The sequence below is a fragment of the Colletotrichum jinshuiense genome, chromosome 6 (assembly GCF_051148585.1).
Source record: "Colletotrichum jinshuiense chromosome 6, complete sequence".
NCBI classification, from domain to species: domain Eukaryota; kingdom Fungi; phylum Ascomycota; class Sordariomycetes; order Glomerellales; family Glomerellaceae; genus Colletotrichum; species Colletotrichum jinshuiense.
Genome location: NC_139313.1, coordinates 3704569 through 3724138, shown reverse-complemented (window position 1 = coordinate 3724138; position 19570 = coordinate 3704569). Strand labels below are relative to the sequence as shown.

At 49.1% G+C, this 19570-nt stretch overlaps 6 protein-coding genes across 6 annotated transcripts; 5 read left to right on the top strand and 1 right to left on the bottom strand.

The window, feature by feature from the left end:
- Positions 1 to 647: 647 nt before the first annotated feature.
- On the top strand, positions 648 to 2324 carry EsH8_VI_000962 (flavin-containing monooxygenase; the record flags this gene model as incomplete). Its single annotated transcript, XM_083272215.1, has 1 exon — positions 648 to 2324. One exon carries the CDS (start codon positions 648 to 650, stop codon positions 2322 to 2324), a length of 1677 nt encoding a protein of 558 aa, XP_083127389.1.
- A 1024-nt stretch (positions 2325 to 3348) lies between these two features.
- Positions 3349 to 4185, top strand: EsH8_VI_000961 (SDR family NAD(P)-dependent oxidoreductase; the record flags this gene model as incomplete). The annotated part of the gene is made up of 1 exon (XM_083272214.1): positions 3349 to 4185. The coding sequence occupies one exon, from the start codon at positions 3349 to 3351 to the stop codon at positions 4183 to 4185; it is 837 nt and encodes a 278-aa protein (XP_083127388.1).
- Positions 4186 to 5629: 1444 nt separating this feature from the next.
- EsH8_VI_000960 (MFS transporter) lies at positions 5630 to 7429 on the top strand (the record flags this gene model as incomplete). Its single annotated transcript, XM_083272213.1, has 1 exon — positions 5630 to 7429. The coding sequence occupies one exon, from the start codon at positions 5630 to 5632 to the stop codon at positions 7427 to 7429; it is 1800 nt and encodes a 599-aa protein (XP_083127387.1).
- A 719-nt stretch (positions 7430 to 8148) lies between these two features.
- On the top strand, positions 8149 to 10146 carry EsH8_VI_000959 (glycosyl hydrolases family 31-domain-containing protein; the record flags this gene model as incomplete). The annotated part of the gene is made up of 1 exon (XM_083272212.1): positions 8149 to 10146. The coding sequence occupies one exon, from the start codon at positions 8149 to 8151 to the stop codon at positions 10144 to 10146; it is 1998 nt and encodes a 665-aa protein (XP_083127386.1).
- Positions 10147 to 11068: 922 nt separating this feature from the next.
- EsH8_VI_000958 (uncharacterized protein) lies at positions 11069 to 11582 on the bottom strand (the record flags this gene model as incomplete). The annotated part of the gene is made up of 2 exons (XM_083272211.1): positions 11069 to 11198; positions 11263 to 11582. The coding sequence occupies 2 exons, from the start codon at positions 11580 to 11582 to the stop codon at positions 11069 to 11071; spliced, it is 450 nt and encodes a 149-aa protein (XP_083127385.1).
- Positions 11583 to 17424: 5842 nt separating this feature from the next.
- On the top strand, positions 17425 to 18635 carry EsH8_VI_000957 (phosphatase PAP2 family protein; the record flags this gene model as incomplete). The annotated part of the gene is made up of 2 exons (XM_083272210.1): positions 17425 to 17589; positions 17646 to 18635. 2 exons carry the CDS (start codon positions 17425 to 17427, stop codon positions 18633 to 18635), a joined length of 1155 nt encoding a protein of 384 aa, XP_083127384.1.
- Between the last annotated feature and the right edge of the window lie 935 nt (positions 18636 to 19570).

Genomic DNA, 19570 nt, shown 5'->3' with positions numbered 1-19570 from the left:
CGTCTTGAAGCAGATGACTAATTACCGCCCTCTCTATGACGAAGGCAAGGTATGGTACTGTTGATGCTCAGAGATCAGTCTAACAAAGCCAGGAATTGTTGCCAGCTGGATTGATCTAAATCCACCGCCAGTGGCAAGATAACACAACTCTGGGGATGCCATCAATAAGCCGAAGGACCTTAGATAGCCGATAGATAGGAATCTGTTTCTAAACCTCGAAGGCTCGCGGGATTGAATTAGGAATATGAGAAGTGAAACGCTAGGGCGCATGGAGGGATGCGGGGGAAGGGGCCGATAGGCGACCGTTATCATCACTACTACATTCCAAATCCAGATCTGGCAAGTTATCCCCCAACTCTGAAATCATCCCTCAAGATAGCCCCACCATGGTCATCAGCCGTTTGACGTGGATGAATCTGGATACTGCAACCGAAAAGCCGTACAGAAACCTTTTCTTTTAGCTGTGAATGGATCGTGACGCATTTGTGATTACCCTGGTACAGTTCGTTTAGCTGTCGATTGATATTTCTTTGAAATATCCCCAAGTTTTCAGACACGAAGCATCCTACCAGCAATTTAAGCGGCATACTGGGCTTATCCAAACTCACATTAGCCTTACCATCAATTACGATCACCTCACAATCATCATGGGTTCCATTCCAACCCCTGCGAAAGAAATCTTTGATGTCCTCATCATCGGCTCCGGGCTCTCCGGACTTGCAAGTCTACACCATATCCGGGAGCAAATGCCCGATTGCCGGGTCCGAGTCCTAGACAACGGCGCAGATGTCGGCGGCACTTGGTACTGGAACCAATACCCTGGGTGCCGGTTCGACTGCGAGTCCGTGTCCTACGGCTACTCTTTCGACAAAGAGCTCCTGGACGAATGGCATTGGAAGGAAGCCTTCTCCCCGCAGCCCGAGACGCACAAGTACATCAAGCGCTTCGCGGACAGGAATGGCTTATACAAGTTCATTCAGTTCAACACCACTGTCAAGTCAGCCCATTGGAGCGACGCAGACCACACTTGGACATTCACAGACCAGAATGGAAACCAATACGTTACTACGTTTTTCCTCAGTTGCATTGGTTTCCTTTCAACTCCATCGCTGCCTGCCATCCCCTCTATTGAAAACTTCAAGGGGGAATCTTTCCACACGTCGCGATGGCCGAAAGACCTGGACCCTGGACGTGATTTCGCCAACAAGCGCATTGGTGTTATTGGCACTGGCGCGACAGGCATCCAAACAATCACCGCATTGTCCAAAGAACCCAGCATCAAGTCAATCAGTGTTTTTCAGCGCACCGCAACCTGGTCCGTTCCGCTTCGCAACTACGAAATTTCATCTGAGAAAATGGAAGAGCTCAAGAGGGATTACGACCGAATTTTCAGCATTTGCCGCGCAACTCCCTCAGGCTTCATGCATATGGCAGACCCCCGCAAGACGATGGAAGTTACAGAAGAGGAGCGCCTCGCACTTTGGGAGAAGCTCTACAATGAGTCCGGTTTTGGCAAGTGGCAAGGTGTTTTCAGTGACACTTACACGGACCGCCAGGCAAACGAACTATACTCCAAGTTCATCGCAGACAAAATTCGACAGAGGGTGGACGATCCGGAGGTAGCCGAGAGTTTAATCCCCAAAACTCACGGCTTTGGTACGCGTCGTGTGCCATTGGAGAGCGGTTATTTTGAGGCTTTCAACCAAGATAACGTGCACCTCGTCGACCTAAAAAAGACGCCCATTACTGAAGTTAAATCTGGAGGCATATTAACATCAGACGGCAATGAACATGAACTCGACGTTCTTATTTTTGCGACTGGTTTCGATGCTATCACTGGCTCTTTCAGTGCGATTGAGTGGCAAGGCAAAGGAGGCCGTCCGCTGATTGCGCCGAGTGATACACCAAGAGGTGACCAAGCTGTCTGGGTCAACAACAGGCCTTACACTTTTCTTGGCATGATGATTCCGTCCATGCCCAATATGTTTATGGTACTCGGTCCTCACCAGCCCTTCGGCAACGCGACGCGCAACATTGAGCACGCCGTGCAGGTAGTGGTAGATCTCTTGAAATTCTGTCGAGAGAAGAGATACACATCTGTCGAGGCTACACAAGAGGCTGCAGACGGATGGACCGAGCATGTTTTGGAGTGCAGTAAGGGATCTCTGGTCAACGAGGTTGACAGTTGGATGACCGGTGTAAACACCAACATCAAGGGCAAAACTGTCAGGAGTGTCGTACGATATGGTGGACCGGTACAAGAATTTCAGAGACGCTGCAAGGACGTCAAAGAGTCTGGGTACAAGGGGCTCGTATTTGCTTAGTATTACCTCATTTCCAAAATTCCATGTTGCTTGTTCTCGGAAGCTGGGTGTCTCGCGGAAAAGCTGCATCTCATGTCTCCCTCATCGCCAGTCCACTATACATCGCCCTTTTAACTTCGCAACCTTACAAGTTCTACCGACAGAATAATGAACATAATAATGGGTGCCTATGTAAAGCTTCGGAGTTGGATTATTGCCACTGAATTGTTGTGTTGCGTCGCTGCGGTGACATCCTCACGACCCGAAGATATATATATATATATATATGCATCTTAGTAGGAATGTGATTACTCCCAATCAAGTTCAAAATCATCACAAATATCGCTGTTATCTTTTACTTAAAATGAACTGAGCTTTATGTCAAAATAATCTGTCCCGTAGCCTGAAAACTACAGATAACATTTATTTAACCTGCACATGCTTTCACATGTGGGTTGGAGATCGCCTCCAGGTCAGAATGCTATGACAGCAACAGTATGTTAGATCAAGAAGCTTAGACTAAAAATTGCGTTAAACGTGGCTTGAATATCTCTGATATTGGTAGATTATGTCAGATGATATGCTTAGTGTCCCTATCTCCAATGACATGATACATGCACAACATTGCGATCGGGTTTACAGCCGTATCGCATATATCCATAAAGATACGAGATATCATTCCACTGCTAAGCGTTATCTATTGTTTGTTGTCAGAGCTTATGACGTGCATTTGCTTGCCCTGTGCGGACTCAATCCGGGATGCCATCGTAACCCCGCTCGTGGCTGCCGGGAAAGAGCCTGAAACTGAAAGTGGGGTTGGAAGAGCTCAAATCAAATGAGGAAAGTCCTGCCTGGTCATGAAGGGAAGGTTATTCCTCTACTACCAAAATGGATTGACGGCGACACAATGAAGTTGAACTACTTATTTGACATTTGGATGGAATGGTTTGTAATATTCTAAGTATCTCAAGCTGCCTCATCCCCTCCTTGCACCATTACAACTGTCTATCCTCCATCATTTAATCTTTCCGACACAGCTGTGGAAATGGACGTCCCAGGTTTTGCCTTGATCACTGGTGCAGCTTCTGGTATCGGCAGAGCATGTGCCCACGCGTTCGCAAAAGAAGGATCCGCCGGCATTGCCCTCCTGGATCTTAACGAAGAGGCACTGGCAACCGTGAAAGCTGAAATAGAAGCCGAGGTCAGCCTCAGGCAACAAGCCGACGCTTCCGGCAAGGAGTTCAAAATCGAGCTGCTTACATACCCCATCAACATCGCCGACGAAGACCAGGTCAATAAGGTGGTCAGTGAGGCAGCTTCCAAGTTCGGCCGGTTAGACTATGTCGTCAACGCAGCAGGCATTGCAATCAAGCACATCGGCGGCGCAGCATTTGTCAAAACCGAAGAGTGGCAGCGTGTTCTCGACGTCAACATCAATGGTACCTTTTATGTATTGAGGGCCGCGGCCCAAATCATGCTGAAGCAAGAGCCGATCCTATCAAGCATTGATAGCAGGCCCCTGCAGCGGGGCTCTATCGTCAACTTTGGCTCGATCCAGGGTGTGGTCGGAATCACACTATCTACAGCATATACAACAACGAAACACGCGGTCATTGGGCTGACCCGCACGGCATCTGAGGATTATGCAAAAGACGGCTTGCGCGTCAACGCCATTTGCCCAGGATACACGGAGACTCCCATGACAACGAGGAACCCTGAGGTATTGAAGGCCATGAATGAAAGGGTCTCAACCGCGGTGCCAATGCAGCGCATGGGAAGTCCGAAGGAGATTGCTGATGGTGTTCTGTATTTGGCTGGTGGTAGAAGTTCATTTGTGACTGGGTCTGCTTTGATGGTAGATGGAGGCTATACATCTAGATGAGGTAAAATGCTCAGCCAAGCTGCTAGAGGGTTAGAATTTAGGTGTATGTTGACGAAGAGTCTACCTTTTGCCACAGCCCTTTCCTTCTGCATGATCAAATCTCCATATTATGGGTGCTTTCCATCTTATTCGAACAGATAGGGTTGTGGACAAACAGCAGGTGCTGCGTTGAATCCAAGATCAGCATTACTATCCAATACTGCAGCTGGGAAGCTTTCACATCAACTAAAAAACAGTCGCTTCGGGTATGACTAAAAAATTTGTAACGAGCCTACCCGTTTAAATCTTGTTCCTCATTTCTTTCCCAACGCGTATTGAGTCATTGTTGCGTCTTAGTGCTCACCCTTCTCGCTACGGAGTACTTGTGCAGTTAATTCCGTCCCGGGGCCGAGCTGGGCCCCGTGAGTTATGCAAGGTATCCGGAGGAAGACGACTCCGAGATAGCGTGTTTTATCTCCAATTGTGCACTATACAGGCCCCAAAAATTGCGGTTAAAAAAACCGCAAGCGCGTGTTATGCATGCACAATACTGACTTGGGCAGAGAGGAAATTCCCATGCACGCCGAACTCATGAACGCTGACAAGCCGAATACGCTAACATTTCATTTTTCGCGTTGGCTGGGATATGGATGCCCTGGCAAGATGATCCTAGCCAATGTGGATCTGATATGTACTTTCCGTATGGCGAACTCTAATTCAAAGGAGAATAATAGGAAGCTGTGAAGATGAGAACGGGTTAACCAGCTCAAGCCAGCAAATCCCTCTGGACTTGTAAGCGCTGCCTGCGTTAAAACCCACCCTCTGGGATGGCAGAGTCAAGGATGCATTACTTTATGAACGACTGGCGGGAGTTGTAATCCCGGACCACACCTCAACGGGCTAAGGGCTGGAGTTAGGCAATGTCGGAGTCTGTATTCAAAGCCCATCTCATTGCCGAAAACATACAAAACGTAGTTAATGGATGTCTGTCTTCACAATAGTGATGCTTTCCGGTTTGATTGTCACGGGGATCGTTAGCATGCATGCCACGTATGTCACCCGTCCAATATACCTGTCAGGGCTCTACGACGGCGGATTCATCCACTAGGCATGCTAAAGCATTAGCACCGGATCTTAATCTGGGTATATCCGCCTGCACAAAATCGATGCGACGAAGAGGCTTAGACTGGTACGTGTAGGGTATACGGAATTCAGGTACCAATTACCACCCGTATGCCGGTTCATTTAGGACCTTGTGATCTTCCGCATTTCGTCATCTGCTTTCTGGTTGGGCGCGTTTGTCCATGAACCCATGAACTACAAATACCATCCTACCCGTCTTATTTCCCAAACCCGTACTCGATTCCTTGCTGTTTGTTCTTGGCACTGCCATTTTCGTGTGTTTGAAATTTAACTGCCATTTTTCGGCTTACCTTTCAACCGACGCCGGCCAGGAATTCACGCAATGCGACAAGGCAAGGCCGAAGGGCCATCCAAAGACTGCGGCGAATCCCCCCTCTGCACGAAACTCCCATACTGGCGCAAAGTCATCGACCAAGCAGGTATTACGCAGGAAGTAGCCGACTACCGATATTCTGGCTCGGGCACTGAAGAAGACCCATTTTTGGTCCAATGGATCCCCAATGACCCAAGAGACCCCATGCTTTTCAGCAAGCCGACAAAATGGTTCATTACTATGATGGTTTCTCTGACCACTTTGGCCGTGGCACTTCTCTCCTCCGCCTACACGGGGGGCATTCGCCAGATCATTCAAGAATTCGGAATCTCCCAGGAAGTCGCTACTCTCGGCGTCTCGCTTTTCGTGCTCGGATTCGCCATTGGACCATTGCTCTGGGCACCGCTTAGCGAACTCTTTGGACGTCAGTTACTGTTTTTCGGTACCTATGCCGTCCTGACCGCGTTCAATGCCGGCTGCGCCGGGGCAAATTCTGCTTCAACTCTGCTGATCCTCCGCTTCTTCGCTGGCGCATTCGGCTCATCGCCGCTTGCCAATTCAGGCGGTGTTATCGCGGACCTTTTCCCTGCCGCAGAAAGGGGTCTGGCGATGGCCTTGTTTGCAGCCGCACCCTTTCTCGGACCAGTTTTGGGACCCATAATCGGCGGGTTTCTCGGTGCTGCTGCAGGCTGGCGTTGGGTTATGGGCTTTTTGGCCGCCTTCTCCGGGGTTCTTTGGCTTCTGGGAGCAGCGTGTGTTCCGGAAACCTATGCCCCATATCTGCTTCGCCAACGAGCTGCCAAGCTTTCAAAGATGACGGGGAAATGCTATGTCAGCAAGATCGAGCAAGAGCAAGGTAAGATCAGCCTAGCTGAATCATTCAAGACAGCCTTATCAAGACCATGGATTCTCTTGTTCCGGGAGCCTATTGTCTTGCTTCTATCACTGTATATGGCCATCATTTATGGAACTCTCTACATGCTATTCGCTGCATTTCCCATTGTCTATCAGCAGGAGAGGGGCTGGTCACAAGGAATTGGCGGTCTTGCGTTTCTCGGCATTATGGTTGGCATGATTTTTGCCATCATTTACACAATACCAGAAAATGGCAGATTCCAACGGGTTCAAGGAAGAAATGGCGGATTCGCACCGCCTGAAACACGCCTACCGCCGGCCATGGTTGGAGGCGTGGCACTTCCCATCGGCCTATTCTGGTTTGCTTGGACTAACAATCCATCCGTTCACTGGATAGTGAGCATTGCGGCGGGCATTCCTTTCGGATTCGGAATGGTCCTACTCTTCCTCAGCATCATGAACTATCTGATTGACGCCTATACCATTTTTGCAGCGTCTGTCTTGGCCGCCAACTCAGTCATTCGTAGTTGCTTTGGCGCCGCGTTTCCTCTTTTCACGTCGTACATGTACGAAGACCTTGGGGCCAATTGGGCGTCGTCAATACCGGCCTTCCTAGCACTTGCCTGTGTGCCGTTTCCATTTTTGTTCTATAAATATGGTTCGGTCATTCGCTCTCGATGCAAATTTGCCGCTCAATCTGAGGCTTTCATGGCTCGTTTACGAGAGGAGGAACCATCAGCCTCAGAGAACGAACCAGACGCGAATGGCGCACCTGGCGTCATGGATGATACCGCCCAGTCCGTTATTTCCGATGATCATTCGTCAATCAGCCGGCAGAACACCCAACGGCGGACAATTAGTCGCGCTTCTGCGCGCCGGAAGTCTTACGATGGAAACCCTTACGATATTGACCGGGTGCACACGCGGGAATCATTTAATACAACAAAAAAGTAATGGCTCAAGGCGCAACATACATGTATAGAGGGCTTCGAATCTTAGAAGTTGAGAAGAATTATCTATCGTGGGAAGGGAGAAAGGCTTAATATGACGTTATATACTTGAGAGATACCTTGCCATTTTAAACACAGTCTGATAAAACCATGCTTCAACCAAACATGTTAGAAGAAATAGCTGATCTAAAGAGGCGGAACCATCCGCTAGACGCCCCCTGCTCCCACAGGGCCACAGTTCCTGGTGTACACGTGTAGGTTCACCACCATCGCATCCCAAATAAATTTACCCGAGTCCGTACCCGCGGGGGTGGATCTTTGCAAAGCCCCTGTTTTACCCCCAACTCCCCCCAACTTCCCCTCAGCTCAACTCATTCGCTGGGAAGATGCGGGGCATGCCGACGCCGACAGTAGGCATGGCGGCTTTCACGGGACCCGAGTGGTCAATCCGGGTTGTGGCATGTCATCTGCCTTCGTTGTGGCATTAATGCGGCCTACGATCTCCATCCATCGGTCCATGGCAACAGGAGCAACTCCGCACTCGGGGCTGTTCATATGCCGGCATTTTCCACAGACGACCTACAAGAAGGAGCACGTCTGACGAGCAATTAGCTTCCCCTTTATCACTCCGTCTTCATCCTAAGCACGACTATTCAAGATAATCGACGACCCAATAATTCGACCATCATCTTGTTTCTCGTTCCTCATCTAGAGACAAAAACCATGGGGCTCCATGAAGAGGACGGAAAGCTGGTTTTCACCTACGACGCCGAGAAGCTTTGGGTTGAGCCATGGGGGCCAAACTCATTCCGAGTACGGGCCACCAAGGCCCGTGAGATGCCCACTGAGGACTGGGCTTTGCTCCAGCCTAAGAAGGCTGACGTCAAGATCACCATCGACGATAAGGCGGGCACAATCACTAACGGCAAGATCAAGGCTTCCATCACCCGCGGCGGAAAGCTTTTGGCGTGGAACTCCAAGGGTGAGCTGTTGCTTGAGGAGTACTCTCGCCACCGCCGAGACGTCTTGGACCCCAAATGCAGTGCTCTAGACGTCGAGGCACGCGAGTTTCTAGCAATTGTCAACAGCAACGACTACCATCTCACTGCCAGGTTTGAAAGTGTCAACCCAGAGGAGAAGATCTTCGGCATGGGCCAGTACCAACAGCCATTTTTGGACCTCAAGGGCCATGATCTCGAGCTTGCCCACAGAAACTCTCAAGCCAGCGTTCCGTTTGCAGTCTCTTCTTTAGGGTATGGCCTCCTCTGGAACAACCCTTCGGTCGGCAGGGCAATCCTTGGCCGGAATATCATGAGCTTCGAAGCCAAATCCACCCGAGCTCTCGACTACTGGATTGTCGCCGGTGACTCCCCAGCTGAGATTGTCGAAGCCTATGCAGACGCTACTGGCAAGGTCCCCATGATGCCCGAGTACGGTCTCGGGTTTTGGCAATGTAAACTGCGCTACCAGACCCAAGAGGAACTTTTGGAAGTTGCTCGCGAATACAGACGACGAGAGTTGCCCATTGACTTAATTGTCATCGATTTCTTCCATTGGCCGTTGCAGGGCGAGTGGAAATTCGATCCAACTTACTGGCCCGACCCTGACGCTATGATCAAGGAGTTGCAAGAACTCAAGATCGAGCTGATGGTATCTATCTGGCCTACAGTTGATCACAAGTCTGAGAATTGGGACGAAATGGTTGAAAAGGGGTATCTCATCCAGTCTGACAGGGGCATTCGGATTGCCATGAACTTCCAGGGAGATACAACCCACTTTGACGCCACCAATCCTGGCGCAAGAGACTATGTCTGGAAAAAAGCAAAACAAAACTACTACGACAAAGGTATCCGAGTCTTCTGGCTCGATGAAGCCGAACCCGAGTATACTGTGTACGACTTCGACACATATCGTTACCATCTCGGGTCTAACGTTTCCGTCGGCAACATCTATCCTGTCGAGTATGCACGTGCCTTCTACGAGGGAATGGAGGCCGAAGGCCAAAAGAACATTGTCAATCTTATTCGATGCGCCTGGGCCGGAAGCCAAAAGTACGGAGCGCTTGTTTGGAGCGGAGATATCGCCTCGTCTTGGGGCAGTCTGCGGAACCAAGTCGCCGCCGGTCTTCACATGGGTCTTTCCGGTCTTCCATGGTGGACCACTGATATCGGAGGCTTCCACGGTGGTGACCCTAGCGACGAGAAGTTCCGTGAGCTTTTCGTTCGATGGTTCCAATGGGGCGCATTTTGCCCTGTATTCCGTCTTCATGGCTGTCGTGAGCCGGAGCAGCCCCAGCATGGTACGACAGGAGGCGCAACTTGCCGCAGCGGTGCACCTAACGAGGTATGGTCATACGGGCCCGAAATCTACGAGATTTGCAAGAAGTATATGTTCCAGCGTGAAGAACTGCGGGATTACACGCGTTCTCTTATGAAGGAAGCTCACGAAAAAGGCACACCAGTGATGCGGACGCTCTTCTATGAGTTCCCAAATGATAAGGAGACTTGGAACATTGGACAGCAGTACATGTTTGGGGACAAGTACTTGGTCTGTCCCGTGTTGGAGCCCGAGAAGAGGACTAGCAATGTTTACCTACCTCGACTTGAAGGGGGTGGTAAGTGGAAGCCGCTTCTGGAGGGCAATTCGGATACATATGAGAGTGGTCAATGGATTGATATTGAGGCACCGTTGGAGTGGATGCCTGTATTCAAGAGGGAATAGATCGTCTTTACACCCAGCCATTTCGGGTTGCAGATACGATTCAAAAGCGGATAACATCCGAAAAATCAAGTTTGCAGCTGTATGCAGAGTAAAAATTCAGACAGCTTATAGCATTCTGCATAAAATCAGCACAAAATGTGTTAACAGCTCGAAAATCTTGACAAACAAAGGGTCGCGCCCGAGCCACGGGGTTCCAGATGTACCTTGAACGGAAAATATATTGGGCGAACAATGTTGTATACCAGTAGCCAGATAGCGCTGATGTTATTTACCATTATCTCATCTTACCGACACATTGACATTAGTTTGTGAAGACTAGAATTTGAGCACAAGCAACAGTGTCGTTTCTTTTTCACTTAGAATACTAAATGGAGACTTGAGTATTCAGCTATCGCCTACCTGGGGTGAATTTACGGTGCGGTCCCATTTTCACTACAATCGTCTTACAAGTAACAAAGTCATGCAATACTTCCTACGAGCTTACGAACAGAGTTTCTGGGACCAAGTCGGATGACGAGACCCAATATACCTAGTGTACCATCAATTTAATGGATGCTGAGGGATATCGAAGATATCTGTTGGTATCACAGGAATTCCCGTACATGTGACAGCTCGATGAATGTCAACATAGTATATTCTTAAGCTGTAAAATCGGTCTGTAGAAGAAAAAGTAGAAGGTTGGCAGTGGAAGCAGCAGTGAAGATATCGCCGTTGGCAACCAAGAGGTAGAGCCTCCGGGTTCAGTTGCTGCTGCTTCCCGCTGATTAGTCGCCTGCCCGTATTCTGGCCGAGTAATTTAACAGTATCAGAAAGTCTTTGTGCCATTCTAAGCTGGCACAGTATGCTACACCGCAAACTCGGTTTACAGATAGGTTTACACATTAGGTAATAATAAAGAGTCCCATCAAAAGCGAGGCGAAGCTTAAGAGTTAACGGCAGGCGGGCCATTGTTGATGACAATAGTCGTGGGGTTGATCTGGTTGCAGAGCAGGTCACCGAGGCCACCGGTGTGGCGGACAGTGGGAACATCGCCATCACCCCAGAAGCCGGCACTATGTAATCACATTAGTTCCTCTGCTATCTTCCTCATATAAAAAGAGAAAGGAAGAAACTTACGCAAGGCTGAGCTGGTGGTAGATGCGCAGAGCGAACTCGCTCTCAGTACTAGCTTGGATGGCGAAGCGGTACATGGAGTCGCCGCAGTTGATGACACCGGAGGGGACGTCGGTGGCGCCCTGGCAGGCCAGGTCCGTGGCCTCGCTGCCGGAGAGAGTGAAGCTAATGCTGGTTACGGTGCCGTTTTGCTGCTTGCGGACAGACAAGTCGGCGATGTCGATGTTCTCAGAGGGGTTAAGAACCTCGGACGCTTGAGGTACAATGGCGGCCATGGCAGAGGCGCTGAAGAGAGCGACGATGGTAGTGAGAGTGGACTTCATTTTGGCAGTTAGGCTTTGGCTGGTGGTAAGTCTTGTATGGTGGTCTGGTAGCGTGGAGTAGTGGTGTGAGTGGTTGAATTGTGAGTGTAGAAAGCAGACCTACTTCAAGGAAGTAGCACGACGGTCCTTTATACCCAAATCGGGAGGCGGAATGGGACACTCATGCACGCCATTTCGGTCAAGTTAGGTTGGCACTTTCAAGAGAGAACATTCTGTGGGGAATGCTTGTACGGCAGTGCCCAGAATGACTACGTTAGTTACTCCGGATTCTTAAGTTGGCTACCCCAGGGCCAACCGAGGGCCCGCTGAGAACGAGCGAACACGAGCCTAGGATCACCGGGTTCAAGAGGACCACCATGAGGGAACGGGTCAAAAATAGCAAACGAGATGAGCCGTTCGATGCATTTCGCATGCCAGTCTGTGTCTTAGCTTGACCAGCCAGTTACACTTGTGCTTTGGAGGCCTGAACAGTGGGGTTCGACGGCAATTTTACTGTGATTCAGTTGTCACCGTCACCCCATATCCCCGTTCGGTTGTGCCGTTAGTCCCCAATGATGCCCAGGGGCAAGTTTGCAGATCTTACACCAGACTGCCCAGTTCGGCCATCCTTGGTGCGTCCCTTGCAGCTGAGGGCTGCCGGCGGCGGCCAGCTCCGGATCATTCGAGAATCTGTCGATGCATCAATGAAGTAGAGCATCATGAACATGACTGAGTATTAAACCTGATCTCGGCAACGCCATTAAAGGAAAACGTTCCCTGGACTTCAATATAATATCGGGGTTGAAGACCAGGTGAGGTTTCGACATTTTTTAACGCCTGGACTGCTACATTATGTAAAGTCATATTCAGATGGCCCTCCTAATATGTAACTAAGCTATGATGTCGATAACAAGGACAGACTATGTTGACGAGGCAAAGCTAAGCAGAATTAGGGAAGTTACAAATTCGGAGAAATTGATCGACCCAAGAAGCTTTGATCCATAGCCGTGGTTTATCGCGATTTATCTGAAAACATGAGTTAATGGTAAATGTTTAGCCCCTTTGTATTGTATGGAAATCGGAAAGCGACCGGAAGATACTAAAGACTCGTATGAGTATGCTGCCTCTAATCAAAACAGGACGCCAAAATCTAAGATGATTCCATAATTGCCGCGCCACGATATGTATTCGGTCCTCCAGGCCACAAATCATACAAAAGGGGCAGGACAATATCCCATCGTTTGCCGGGCTTGTTGAATTGGACAGGGACGTGCAAATTGGGTCTCTGGCGCAAAACAACACTTCTCGATGCTCCGTGCATAATGTCCTCTTGACCTTGTTTCCTCCAAGTCACAGGCTTCCCGCCAGCTTCTTTCAACAAATACCACCACTCCGGTGCTTCTGCTTTGCGGCAATCGGCTTCATTTGGTCAGCAAAAGATTGGACCTCACAGCTGTGTGCCTCAAGGGTCAGACTTACGGCACGCTGAAAAACTAGTAAGACGGTCAGCCTGAAAATACCAATCCTCGGCGAGGGGAATAAAACGAGGTCCAACACACGTATTGATAAAATTCGAAACTTCGGCCCATGGGCGCCTTGATCGATAACGTATCTTGCACGGTCGCAACCCGGCTGCAGCATAGGTCCCACACCACTCTGCGCATTGAAATCTGATGTGACCACATGTGAACTCGAGGCGTGTCCACTCACACATATCGGCTAATAATCCAAGTCTCTTTCACAGGTTGCTTACTTTCGAGTCGATCGTGCTGACTGCGAATGAAGGAGGTGGTGAGACAGACACGGAGGAAGCGGCGGCACAACGGAGAAGGCTTCTTTTAAGCACATTGACTCGAAAATGCAGTGTATTGTAGCTTCAGTCACCCTGAATGCAAATGCGGCATGGCGCATCAAAGTAATAATGAAGATATTAAGACATGGGTGTAATGGACACCGAACCGTATTTCAGTAAACGTTGGGCGCGTCCCGGACCGAATGCATAGCCGTCACTGACAGCAAAACCGGCGTCGGCTCAGACCCCGAAGTGCGGTGGTGATGATGGTGCAGAGTTAGGTTACATCCACCCATCGGTCCAGGCCCTTGAAAAGTCACGAGGACTGTTGTCTAGAGTGGACAGTCCTGCGGTGCTGCTCGTTAACAGGATCACTTAAGAAGCATTTCCAATCGGAAGTGCTGTCAAGGTAAAAAAAAAATGGAGAAGTCTTTAGGAAGTGATTATGTGATTCTCAAGTCCTATCACAACCCTGCTGAAAATTACCATCCCAGGGCGTCGTCACTCGTGGTCTCGTAGCTGGCCAGTGAATGCTAAAGTCTAAACTTCCGACAGGCCCGACAGAATGGGATCTTACTGGTAAACAAAGACCTGTCCCAATTGCATGGCGTGGGTATGGAGAGGCGTGCCGGCAGGCAACGCGCAAACGAAGCTGCTTGGGCGGTTTGTTGAGCTGTTCGTTGCGCTAATGCGGGCCAAGGTTGGGGGCGTAGCAATGCATATGTAAACGGAGCCAGAGTTTGAAGAGTAAAACTGATGTTGATTGGCGTTAGGTTGCAGACGCGGGCAATAGGGCGGGTTTCCTTGCAGGGAAACGCGCTACTAATCACAAGCTCTCCCAACCATCAGTTTGTAGGAGCTTCTTGCATCCAGAGTCATACAATGTTGCGGTCAATGAACAACGACCCATATCGCCCTTGATTGAGGCTCGCATATGGGAATGTGGCCTTGTCGGACTCCAATATGTAGTACGAGGAATGCTCTGAACACCCCGTCCGCACAGTCTGTCTCATTTCCCCAATATCCATATCGAAGTTCTGTTTGAGCCTGCTCTTAAAAAAGCTTGGAACCCTAATCTTGCAAACTGAGGCTGGTCCTGCACCTTGAAGCTCTTGATACGCTGCTCCAGCCGGGGTTCGTGATTACACAATTCGATTTGATTGGTTATCTGAGCTCCTGTAATGCTTGTCACCTCCCTAAAGTTGGGACTCGTAGCACCAGACAGCTCGGATGCTCACCGATGGGTCGAGAGGATTTCCAGGATGGGTATGGCTAGGACATAACGAAAAGGTCAATCCGGCCCGGGAGCGAGGTGATGCATGCCGGGCACCCGAGAATCTGTTTTGAGCGTTCTACAAAATAAACCCCCACATCGGAAAGATGGTTACCCAACGATTTACCTTTGCGCACCTGCTCCCACTCCCCGTCCGGATGTGACATTACAGCGGTCCGTCCAATCAAATCCTGGTCCCCAAGCAACACAAGATTCCTTAAGGCACGTCAGACATACTTATAGCTGGGATAGTTCTGTATAGACCAGGATGACTACTCGCCGTCCTCGGCCATACGCTCAAAATGATATGGCAGGGAGCCTCCAACTCAAAGACTCTTTCTAAATTTAAATCACCAGAAAGTTGGAGTTGTATCATTCCTTGATGCATCGCTTCCAGGTTGTTGTCGACGTTCACGTACTATTTTGATCAGCAGGACGTTTCGGGCGTTAGGAACAGTGACGGTGTGTGGTAGCTGCCAGTCGCTGATGGTAGCCGCTTGTCAGCGGGTTGTGTCATTACATTCATATTTACCATCAGGCGTTGAAGCCATTCGCGAGCGGGCCATCTGGCCAGCTGGTGAAATACTAAGGACGGGGTTACTTTCGTAATTCAATCTCTGGCCCAACACAACTAGAACTAATGTGTGCGTCGTGGTCAATAAGGAATCCCATACAAGTTCGGCTACTTGGGCAGAATAAGTGGGTAGTAAGGAATTCGTTCGTATCCGGTTTCAACCCAACCCTCTCTTGGCAATTATTTCTTCAGTAAGGTATAGAGAGTGAAAAATGGGGCTGAATTTTCAAAAGAGATACTTCATTGATTGATCTGTCCGCAAGGTAGCCGTAGATGCGAGCAGACGACGCCGGAGCCAATGTTATACTGCACTAGTTGTCACCAGTCGCGTCCTCCGGGGTTACTATCTCCGTCAACCTACTGTATCTACTCGGACAACTCGGATTCTACTTTTACTTGCGATAATTTATTTAGGTTAGATGACTGTTGAAATAGGGACAATAGTGTACTGGCAGAATCAGGGACCAATCAACAAGCATGCCCACGAACAGTCACAACCAAATCACCGGAATATGTGAGAAGCAGTGACGTATCGTAGATAACTGGGAAACCCCAGATTATTATGCTAAGTGAACAAAATCACGGAAATTCTCTCTTCGAAGACTATGAAATGTTAAAATCTTCGCAAGCTGATAGAGTCAATCAACATCAAGTGTAAGAGATAAAGGGTAGGGTAGCAAGAGAAATCGGTCAATGGTTTAAGACACTTCTCAAAGTGTTTTCCTCAATGTTGAAATTATGAACTTGCAACACCACAGAAATAATTCTCACAGAAAATCTGTATGAGCCTGCCTCCTCAGACCGAGTAGCCCTGGTCGAAGGGTCCATGAGTATGCGATATCCATTCTCATCTCCCTTGAACGGCGGCTCTTCCCTCAGAAAAACCACATTCTGGCAAATTATACGCGTGTCCAGCTGTTTCTCTGCCCACAAGTTCCGCGCCTTGCTCCTCTGGCAGTAATTCTTATACACATTCCGTTCTAGAGTCGCGAAGAGATATCGTGAGCATCCTACATGGTGGTGCCTCTGCCGCCCTTGTCGATGAGATAATGGACCACGCTGCCGTTGAGCAGCTTCCAGCCCACAATGTCGCTGTGACTGTCACACTAGAGCTTACATACAATGCCCCTGTTTATATGAATTCTGACAGGGCTTTTAGAGCGTTGGCGGTTTGCGCGCATGTGTAAACGGCCGCGGGGAGGGTGGCTCAAGTTGTTGGATCGGGGTAGGAGGTTATAAACGGGAAGAACTCTAGGGAGCTCGCGGGACATTTGTTGAGCCGAGAAGGATAAATTTCTGATATTAATTTTTGAAAGTGCGTGAAATACGTAGTGAATATTTTTCAACTGGAAATAAAAGGCCACGCACAATTTGCATGTCACTCCTGAGCTTAGAACGCTTATCTATGCTTGCTTTGGCAACATTCTAGGTTCCGTTGTATATGCCCCTTGGCAAACATCTTCTCCATCCAATGTGCCCAGCCTCCGTACATTCCATCGCCCGCAACTGACCGCTAACACCCCATAGTACTGAACGGAACAAGGGGTCTGTCAAGTTTATACTAGATTCATTGGGTCTTTTCCAACATTTCTGACTCCATCTGAACCTGTGGAGATCAAACGCAAGTAGTTCTTGAATGAAGAATCAAATGAGTTCAGGGAGGGAAAATGAGGCTCATAGAGGGATAAGTACTGAGCTAATATGGGCACGAACCATTCCTGTAACTCTCAGACGGCTTGGCTTGCTGTGGCAATGGCTTCAAACTGCCACACTGTTAAGAAAGTATCTCTCTACGTCAAGAACCTTTTTTCCCCAATTTTTCGTCTCATCATTCTGTCCAATCGACACAGCCGCAGCTACTTAAACAACAAAACCTATTGAGTAGAGCGCTGGGATGCAAGCCGAAAAAACTTCGCCGAACGGTCCCAGTCTCAGAAGGCACAGCGCGTCTACCGTGCACTAGAGTCAGCTATGACATCAAGAAAGAAAAGATGGGACGGTAAGTATCTTTTGTCGTACCTATGTCTGAGCGGCCCCTCAAGAGACCGAGGCCGACTTTGGCAGGAACTATGCTCTTTCATCTCCCTCCCACGTTTTGACAGGAGTATTTCTGTGAGATCGTTCTGTGTAGCTGCCTCGTTCCTTTCTGGCCCGACAAACACATAAAGCTTCTTTACACGAGTCAAAAAGATAAGTTACTCGATAAAAAAAAGATTTCAACACAATGCGCCGACTCAAGCAACAAATCCATGGCGACGACGCCCAACCTGAGTTTACGCGCGACACAATTCGTTCAGCTAGTGGCCTCTGGGATTTCTTCATGGCGTGGCTTCGTATCACCTGGTTCGACATTCTGGTTATGTCGGCGCTGGGTGGCGCTTCACTTGGCGTAAGTGCTCTCCTTGCCAATTCATTTGGTTTCAACTGAATGTGTTGTTCTTGCAGATCTATAACGCCCCTATTGCCGCGACGCGCAACTTTCCTATCACGTTTAACGGTTCCGGTGACATCGTTTACCCGCAGTTTGCATATCCTGATCGCGGCTGGATCATTGACACATGGTTATCTGCCTTGCTGTCCGCTCTCATCCCAATCGCCGTCATTCTTCTAGCTCAATTCCGCGTGAGGAGCATTTGGGATGTTAATAATGGCATTATTGGCGTCATCTTCTCCATCGTTTTAGGCACCTTGATCCAAGTTATTGTCAAGCAACTGATCGGTGGTTTTCGACCTTACTTTCTCGCGGTTTGCATGCCCGATATCTCGCGCGCAGCTCTCAACAACGCGACCGGACTCAATGCCGTGGGGTTCCAGCAAATTATGTACTCGGTCGACGTCTGCACACAGCCGGACTCCAACAAGCTGAAGAATGCAATGACATCTTTTCCTTCCGGCCACTCTACAGCTGCATTTGCCGGCTATGTTTTCTTGTTCCTGTACCTGAACGCCAAGCTGAAGGTTTGGGCCGACTACCGCCCGGCATTGTGGAAAATTGCCCTCACGTTCGCCCCGCTACTTGGCGCTCTCCTAATCGCTTGTTCTCTCACCGTCGACCAGGCTCATAATTGGTACGACATTGTAGCAGGCAGTATAATTGGAACTGCAGTTGCGTTTGGCTCCTATCGCGGATGCTACGCCGCTGTTTGGGACTGGCGATTCAATCACCTACCTCTCAAAAGGCACGACCAGTTTGTCTACTTTCCAGAAGATGGGACAGATTATCGCTATCTTGTTTTCACAAGATCCGGGGGCTGGGGACAAGGAAATGATGACCTGTCCGAGAAGCATGAGCCGAGCGGACGAAGTAGCGACACGTATGCCGCACAACAAACGGCATTTCAGGGTGTGGCGGAGAGGGAGAGTCTACCTCCGCAGCCACCCCGGACTCGATATAAGCAACACAGAGATTCACTTCGTGGCGATGATGCCGTATAAAGATTAGTCGAGAAAATATAAGGAGTTGCAATGAGGCAGAAGGGTTTGATTCGTTTACGTTTTACTTGCAATGTGCATGTGCCGCACTTTGTCCGTATACATAAGCATACGCAGATGTCTCCTGCTGGCCACTAGTCAAAAGCCAGGAGTTTATTAGAAGGAATTTCATCATCGGCGTGGCGTATATACCACGGTTTCTTTGACTTGTCAAATGCCATGCGTCCAAAGACATTCTGGATAGTTCTTGTTTTCCCGGACCTAGATACCACGAATATGGTGTGCACCTGACAATCCAGGGTCAATCTCAAACTGATCAAGACCATCCCGGAGGCAATAATGTAGATGGCTTCTGGCTTTAGGCTGTGTTCCCCAATATGGAGGGTTAATAACTACATGCTTAATGGAATGGCAGCAAGCATGAAAGTCAGTGCGTTCTATCAGGGCATGATCAAATTTATTGCCCGGCGCAGTATGCGATCTTGTATTGATCATGCAGGGTGTTAAATGTTAACGATGAAGTCGTGTATTTGCAGATATTCGGGGGAAAGCTGCTTGTGAGACTAATTTTCGACTGTTACTACCGGCAATTGTATGAGTAGTATTGAATATCTAGGTTATGCGCGTATTCTACTCCTTCGCTCTGTCCGTGTTTTCTGTTGGGAAGATACAGGCTTTCCTTGTTTGTTGACAGCCGTATTGTAGCTCACGAATCACAGGGTACGATTAGATATTAATTGCATTGTAACGATACCTAGGTCGTAATGACCTTGCTATTTTGGGTATTATGACCGAAGGAAACCCACAATAACTTGTCCTTGGCTAGTTCGGAGAAGCAACAATAGGGGGGAAATGGAGTTACTATATGCGATAATGAACCGATACAGCGCTCCATGATCCACAGTCAGCCGCAAATATGAATAAAACTCCGCCTTCCC